The sequence below is a fragment of the Neolamprologus multifasciatus genome, chromosome 17 (assembly GCF_963576455.1).
Source record: "Neolamprologus multifasciatus chromosome 17, fNeoMul1.2, whole genome shotgun sequence".
Lineage (NCBI taxonomy): Eukaryota > Metazoa > Chordata > Actinopteri > Cichliformes > Cichlidae > Neolamprologus > Neolamprologus multifasciatus.
In genome coordinates this window covers 35,026,296-35,034,939 of record NC_140455.1, presented here as the reverse complement: position 1 = coordinate 35,034,939, position 8,644 = coordinate 35,026,296, and the positions used below count along the sequence as shown (strand labels likewise).

Genomic DNA, 8,644 nt, shown 5'->3' with positions numbered 1-8,644 from the left:
GGATGTGCAACTAACAAATCTGCAGCAACTGTGTGACGCTGTCATGTCGATATGGGCCTGAAACTCTGAGGAATGTTTCCAGAAACTCATTGAATCTCTTCCATGAAGAGAAAAAAAAGTGGCTTTAACGAAGGACTAAGAAGGTGTAGATAATACGGTGGCCGATGAGTTCATAGCACGCCACTTAAGGTACTTTTTGGGTGCTTTGGGGTGCATCGTCTTCATGGCATTGATGTGCAAAGTTGGTTTGATATGGACTCAAATAACAGGCACTAAAAATGACTTGAAGAAAACGGTACCTCATAAGCTTCTGCATTTCATAATACCAGGAAGTCAGGCTAATTATTTAGTGTTAAAAGTCCCTCAGAAGTTTCTACCGCTTCCCGTTTTGTGTGTGTTGAGCATTTGCTTGCGTCAGCAACATATATGACTTTTTTGTTTTACAGAAATGAAAGTGGTGTTTATCTTGTCTAGCAAGAAAGTGAACAAGTGTTATTCTCCAAATGCTGAACCATCGTTTGCTTGTGATGAGAGTGAAAGATGAGATTGAATTTGGGGCTGAATTATCAGCATTTCCTCTGAGTTTCTTTGGCTGTTTTGTTCCTCATGAAAGCTCGATGTTATGGCAAACGTGAGTAGTTTATTTCTTGGTGTTATGGAGCTGCGTGAAATAGGATGGCTTCTTCATTTTTAAGTTTATTCCAGTGGAAATGCAACTTTCAGAGTTTGCTCATAAAGTGAAATAATTTTATTTGATTAATGGACATCTCCTGAAAGAAAACGTTTTCTGTACTCATCAGATGGATGCTAACAGCTCACAGCTCCTGCGTGCAGCTCTAATACAATAATGTGGCTTAAAACGCATAAAGGTTTTAAAAAATATAAATATATATATATATTTTTTTTACAATTTTATTATCAAAACAACAAATAACATTTATTTTATATTGCTTTACATGTTTTTTCCTTTATTTTATTTCCCATGAATTACTTTAACGTTTGGTTGTTTTTTATTATTATTATTCCCATCATGCCATTGTGCAACAACATATGAAGCCACAACACACAAAAAGGCAGAAAAAAAAATATACAGTGATGTTTTAAATCAAAGGCACTGTTTCTTAAGTTAAGAAAGTAATCAAGAAAAGTCTGTGATCACTGCCATCATTGCCATCATTATATATATGTCATTCTCACAATCATTGTTACATGATTGGTTATATCATCAGAGCTGTGAGGATTGCTGCAAATGCTGTGGAGTTTCCTCAGTTGGCACTAGAGATTCACGTAGCCTGAAGGCTCCAGTAGGTCTCTCTTGCCGTAGGTGGCAGATCCCACATTGGTTGGTGCGTACACAGTACCAATAGTGTTACTGGAACGGACCAGGAAGTCTGCTAGCCTCTGGGTGACGCAGGTGGCTGTGTTGCACTTTCTCTTCTCTATATGGTGACTAAGAAAAGCACAGATATTAAGAAACACCACAAAAATACTCGTAGATTTCAACTTTTTTTTTAATGAAATCAAGCAATAATGCTGCTACCTGTTCATAGCTGTGAGCCCCCTTCGTGGCCGTGTACCCACGAGGCTGAGAAATGGGTTGGAGATTAGCCCGGGAAGCAACCAGGCTTTGCTATCTGGGAGATCGCTTTCTTGCTCGCTGGATGAGCTGGGACTGAAGTACCTGAATCACAGAGGACAAAGGGCCAAACCATTTGACATTGATGATAGGCTCTTAAAGACATCTACAACTCCCGAGAACAAGGAGAGAAAGTGGCCACTTAGCTCCAGCCCCACTTCTCCCTGCACAGTGAAACACTTTCCCCACAAATGAGCACACTTGGTTTCCATCTTTGATTATCAACATTTGAGCCAAATGAAAGCCAAAGTTCTCCTGCACCTCTGCTTTGAATGTGTTGGCTTACCTATAGCTTGGGGCAGCGGTGATGCAGTGCAGCAGCACAAGCAGCATGAGAAGAAGCACAGGCACCCTGAGGTGATACATGCTGTAAGCGTGATTACCTGCAAACACAACAGGAGTTACATTTGTTTATTGTGATTCAGGGAAAACCAGTGAGACGTGTGATAGTTTTGTCTGACTCCCAACAAATTAGGTACATCATCAATATAGATGTCAGGGTTTAACATAAGTGTTAAGCTATGTTAAATTATATTTGAAAAAATGCAATAAAGTTATAGTTAGATTGCCAAAAATGCATTTTTTTTTTAAATCTTTGAAATTATTTTAAAAGCAATTAAATCCATGGCATCGACTCATCTGATACTGGGATTTTTCCACCATAAAATGGAGCAAACAGACATTTTCAAGGAGGAGCAGTCTGAAAAACAAAGCTTGTTGTTCCTGGAAATGCTGACATTATTTCAACTTCAGCAACGTGCAGCACAATAATTACAATATAGTTGCTTTTAAATGCAAATCTGAAGGAACACTTGAGCTGACTTTGCAAAAACAATATGGGATGGATTCATTTCAAATTTTACTTCAACTAGGACAGTACATTTGCCAGTACTGGTTTCTTAAAGGTAATTTAATGGCACCAGCTTTAAATGTTGAACATGCGCGCATCATTTTATTCACATTGAATATATTTTAAATATATAAACATGTCCTGACCATGTGCATTTTTAGTATAGGGTGCAATATTTTCAGGATTTGATTTTGAAGTAAAAGTAATTAAGAATGCATTATTTTGTAATATATATCCAAATTTGCTGAGTAGCTTAAATGTTAGATTATAATTACATCATTTTATAACATTTCATTACTAATTAATCAGCTGCATATGTGTTCAAATGATGACAAAGTCTTTTATTGTGTTAGTCGTATGAAAATAGTAGCAGCAATCTCACTGTTACATCTGTTTACAGAACAACACATAATATTTTTTTAAATAAATAGTTTGTTTTTTTCTGTTTTTGTACATTTCAGTCTTAGTTATATTTCCACTTCACTACACAGAATCATCTAACTTAATGTAGATTTCATCTACTCATTTCCCTGGGCTCTATGTGAATTTCAATCTTTTACTTAATCTTCTAACCTCTCTTTTACTTACTTAAAAAATATGCAAGAAATAGACTTACTAAAATATTCCCTTTTTAATTTTTTAAAGAAAAATGTTACTACATACAAACTGAGATAAATGTCCGTTTCTTCTAGCACCTCATTAACAACTATAAATAAAACCTGTGGGGGGAAAAAAGACATCCAAGCCATAGGAAAGACAAAATACTCACTTTCTGTAGTCTTGGCTAGATCCCAGTCTGCTACTGGAGCTCTCCAAGGTTTGTCAGACTGTCACACAAGCCGACTCCAACAGTTATAGGCTCTCTGCTCAAACCACTTGTGACATCAGCTCTCTCCAAATATAGCCTTGCAAAAGGGTGGGGTAGGGAATAAAGCGGGTCTTATACATGTCATATAACACTCGGTTCTACCGTAATGTACACTCTTTAATATTCACATGAGCAGAATAAAAAAAAAGAACGAAAGATAATCGCAGTACACAGACACAAACACACGCACGTCTGCATACGTCACCATCCTCATCATCACAGTCGTCACTATTGTCATCAGCTGCCGTGATGGGACTGACCCGCCATAAACCCACACCAGGGAGAAGAACACTGTCAGGCTGTCTTCCTATTTACCTTGAGACATGTAGTGAACTTTTACTGTAGGTCACCAAACTCTGGCCTTAGCGCCTTCCTCCGGGCTTCAACGACGATGAATAAAACATGTGAAGATGAATTATCATCAATAATAAATGGTGCCTCATTATTTTGATGGGACGTGTCACAAGCAACACGGTATTAATTAATGAATTGATGGTAAAATTTGAGACACTTTAGAACCGCACGACCCAGCAGTGTGACAAGCTGAAAACTAGACTAGTAGTTGCATCTTCTTATTTAGTTTCCTGAAGACTGTATAAGCAAATATTAAGTTGTTTTCTTTTAAGTAAACAATACGCATCGCTTGGAATCCAAGAGGTGATTGATCGAGGTTTTATTTTCTGAGATAAAAACCCAACAAGAGAGATTGCTCTCTGACTTGTGCGCTTAATCACCACATCTAAACAGAAAACGTGTCCTTAACAACCACAAGATTTCTAGAACAATGTCCTTTGGGCAAATGAGACCAAAGTGGAGCTGTTTGGCTGTACTACACAGCACCGTGTTCACAGCACATCAACACAAACACCTCAAGCATGGCAGTGGAGGGGTGATGATTTGGGCTTGTTTTACAGCCACGTTACCTGGGCACCTTGCAGTGACTCACAGAGTCAATGAACGTGTTACAGTGGTCCAGTCAAAGTCCAGACCTCAACCTGGCTGAAATGCTGTGGCGGGACCTTAAGAGAGCTGTGCATAAATCAATGCCTGCAAAAATCAATAAACGAAAGCAACATTGTACAGAAGAGTGAGCCAAAATTCCTCCACAAGAATGTGAGAGACTGATAAAGTCACACAGATAATGATTACTTCAAGTTATTGCTGCTAAAGGTGGTTTTAAAACAATAAGGTGCACTTAGACAGATAGTGTGAAAAAATTCCCATCTACAATCAGGGAATATCAGCCTCCCTTTGAACCGATAATCATGTTATTAAGTAATGTGTAATGTAATATGTATTATAAATCTGTATATATAGTATGTTTTAATATAACACACATTTATATAAATCTACAGAAAATAAGCAGCAAATACAAATAGACAATTCTGATGAGCTGTGGTTTGCACAGAAAGAGATCTCATAAAAATGTATTCATAAAACACTGCAAGAAAAAAAATACCATCATGCACATCAACACAGTGCATGACTGTTAATGTCATAGTTATTGTTACTGGTGAGCCAAAGAGAGCATCCTACTATCTCACTGGGGAGATGCCAGCACAGGCAGCAGGCTGCTGGTAAGTGCTAGTGGTTTTCACCGCAGATTGAGCTAACAGACATATAGTGCACTCTTAATGGACGTATAACACCCCCAAACCCACTGCGGCACGATGAACACCTCTCCGAGTTTCCAGTAAGCTTCAAAATAAAATAAAAAAGGTAACTGCAGAGACAGTGACAGGATAGTTTTCCGATTCCTCTGCAGCTACATGGGTTTTTATTATTTCTTTGCACAATATCAGCTCAAAGTTTCAAAGTTGTGACTGATTTATTTACATTAATGCATAATGACGTGAGAGTCTGAAAACAATTACTTGATTTAGCTATAGACCAGAGATTTTGTGCTTCAGGACTTTTGGTAATTTACAACTTTTTGAGGAAGAAGAGAGAATTTTTTTTTTCTTTTTTTTAATGGAAGTCCTGGAAAACATTGAGTCAAGTCATGTCAACATCTGGTGCCTTGGATTAATTTTGTACAGTTTGATTTAGCACAAAAACAAAGCTCACTCAAAACCAAGTGAACCTTCACAAGCTTCATCAAATCCTGTTTAATCCAGTTTTTCTCTCTTTCACTTTTAGTGCAGAGATTTGTGCTCGTAAGCATCAATAAATATGGTCAGCATGGTTCATTAGTATTCTTGTAGCACTGAATCTAAGTGGGATAAAACCTCACTGGAGAATCATTCGGACGTAAGCAAGGAGTGCCAGCAGCGCAGTGCTGTGACTTGTTTGCACTGAGAGCATCGACGCCTGGAAATGTTTCCATGTTTGTAGTTAACTACTGTCACATGGGCAGTTTGGCACGATGCATTACCTGATTGGTGTGGGAAAACTCTTTGGTCACATGATTTCATCACTTTTGTTTATTCGAGGGAGGAGCACTCACACACGAAACCTGTGTGTGTCAACTCTTTGGCCCGTGATGCATCCACAGATAAAAATAAACCCTTGACGTCACCAACATCTACCTCTACATGGAAACCAAATAGCAAACCAAATTAATTGCATTAATGACATCTTAGTCAGGAAGGTGTTTTGTTTTGTTGTTTTGTGAATGCATTTTTACCTTCCTACTAAATATCTCTTGTACATCAAGCAGTCTTATGCATAAAGCTACGATTCTGGTGTTTTCTTTCTACTTGGACAGCGTGCATAAGTGCAGAGAAACCCTCATATTTCAGTGGTATTTGTAAAAAAACATTCTTCTCCTCTGCTAATGAGAAGAAACTTTCTTTAAGACATCTGTGCGCAAAACAAGTCCTCGATTTTGCCTAAATTTAAATCTGATTAGGAATTGTTGTTCAAAAGACCAAATGTGACATGAAAGATTCAAGCTGAGGGACAAAACCTACTGAGGATCTGCACCTAAAAATACTTTTATTTTCTCCTGCTGCCCGGAGCTTAACAGCATAGGCTGGTTGTACATTTCACACAACTCTTAACACAGCAACTCTCTCTCACACCTCTCTGGAGTGTTTTTTCTTTTCAACCTTTTCCCACCCGACGCAAAATCAAGCACACAGATTTTTACACTGGTCAAAACAGCTGGTGAAAACAAAGACACATTTAGCAGCTACATTTGTGATCTAGTCTTTCGTACTTCGCCTTGATGTTTGAGCCTCACCGTACAGTCTAAAAATACCCCCCATCCCCTAAAACGTATCAATATTCCTGATCTTGTTTGGAATGTTTTTCATCTCATCGTGTTTTCAGTTGATAAAAGATCTTGACTGCAGGCATTCCAGTTTAGCATCCAGACTCTTCTACTATGAAGCCATGCTACTGAAACAAATGCAGTATACAATTTCGAATTGGCCTTAGGGTTAAAAATATATTCCTCTAAAACGTTTTCAACATTCACGACACATTTCCACATATTCCTCCTGAATGACGTCTGCTTTTCAGTCTGAAGTATTTGGGCTCCATGTTTATGGGCAGAAATCTGTGCCATCAGAAACTGAATTTGAATAAGTTAAATTTGAATTTGAATTGCTCAGATTGAATCTGAATTGTAACTTGAATAAAAGCTTTTGAAAACTGAATTTGAATTAGTCTAATTTGAAATTGAATTTATGGTTTGAAAATGATCATCACTAAATTGAAATTGAATTTTATATTTTGAAAATGAATTGATTTGCTTTGAAACTGCATTTTATCCTTTAAAAATTCAGCTCTCGAATAATTTCAGTTTCACTTCTCACCATTCAGTTTCAGTTCCAAAATTTTGGGACTTACATCCGGTTCATCAGGTGTGTAAGACATAAATAAAGCTAAAACACAAAGGTTTGGACACCGTTTTGCATGTTTCCCTACTGGGGTCTCTGCAAGCATACAGGGCTCTGAGAGGGTCCAAGATGACAACTTTGGAATTCTACTAGAAACAGTCGATCATATTTGTTTGTCAAAGCTGAATCCAGGGCAAACTACGCTAAATTAGCGTTTTTAGCTAGCAGCTACAATAAGCATAAAAGTTACTGTAGGGCTATCATTTGTTAACATGACGGTTGTTCTTATACATGTAATACATTTATTACCAACCTGAGAGTTTATCCGCTGGTCATTCGACATGACGAATGACTTCTGAAGTCTTAATTCAGCTCAAGATGCTGTAGATCCCCGTCAGTAACACTTTCGGTCCGCTAGTAAAACGTAGTTCTATTAATCTGCGCTTGAACCGGAACCGGATGTAAGTCCCAAAAACCTGAATTTTGGAACTGAAACTGAATGGTGAGAAGTGAAACTGAAATTATTCGAGAGCTGAATTTTTAAAGGATAAAATGCAGTTTCAAAGCAAATCAATTCATTTTCAAAAGATAAAATTCAATTTCAATTTAGTGATGATCATTTTCAAACCATAAATTCAATTTCAAATTAGACTAATTCAAATTCAGTTTTCAAAAGCTTTTATTCAAGTTACAATTCAGATTCAATCTGAGCAATTCAAATTCAAATTTAACTTATTCAAATTCAGTTTCTGATGGCACAGATTTCTGCCCATACATGTTTTCCAAAAAGTATTTCAAAGGTTGGTCTGTCTCAGCACAGAACAGTTTGCCTCGGTCCATTTTATATGAGCCTTGGTCCACAGACAACAGCAATGTTTCTGGATCATGTTCACTTACGGCTTCTTTTTTGCATGACAGGGCTGCATTTCTGGATGGCACGCTCAGTGATCATGCCTGTTTTTAATGCAGTGCCACTTGAAGATCACAGGCACCTGATATGTTTTTCAGGCTTGTCCTAAAGTCCTCACAATTTCATGTTGAGAAAAATTATTCTGAAATTGCTGCACAATCTGGAGATACTCTTTTTTGTTTTTTGGTTACTGCATAGTGATAAACCTCTGACCTTTTTTACTTTTGAGAAACTTTGCCTCTCTTACCTGCTTTTATTACAATACAGAATCATGTTACTGAGCTGTTGTCAGGTAAACTAACCCTTTTGGAGACGTGTTGTTGCCACCAAATTCAAAATGACCAAGCATTTTTGTGGTTTATGGAATTTGCAAATCATTGCATTTTGTTTTGATTTCCATTTTAAAATGTCCTAACCTATTGGAACTGGGATTGTATATAGAAGATGACTTTATATTATCTATAAAAAAGGGAAAGGGAACTGTGGTTCCCTGAGGTTTTTCACATTTTTCAGGCAAATACTTGCTACTTACCAGCTCAGCTGTAAAATAAAACTTGAAAGATTGTGTCACAAACCAGAAATGGAGATGGACTGC

The 8,644-nt window shown here is 37.5% G+C and overlaps 1 protein-coding gene across 1 annotated transcript; it reads right to left on the bottom strand.

Annotated features, from left to right (window-relative positions):
• Window positions 1-936: 936 nt before the first annotated feature.
• On the bottom strand, window positions 937-7,741 carry iapp (islet amyloid polypeptide). Its single transcript, XM_085137996.1, has 4 exons — window positions 3,256-7,741; window positions 1,923-2,019; window positions 1,541-1,681; window positions 937-1,450 (listed from the first exon to the last, which is right to left on the bottom strand). The coding sequence occupies exons 2-4, from the start codon at window positions 2,000-2,002 to the stop codon at window positions 1,276-1,278; spliced, it is 396 nt and encodes a 131-aa protein (XP_084994122.1). The 5' UTR covers window positions 2,003-2,019; window positions 3,256-7,741; the 3' UTR covers window positions 937-1,275.
• Window positions 7,742-8,644: the final 903 nt, after the last annotated feature.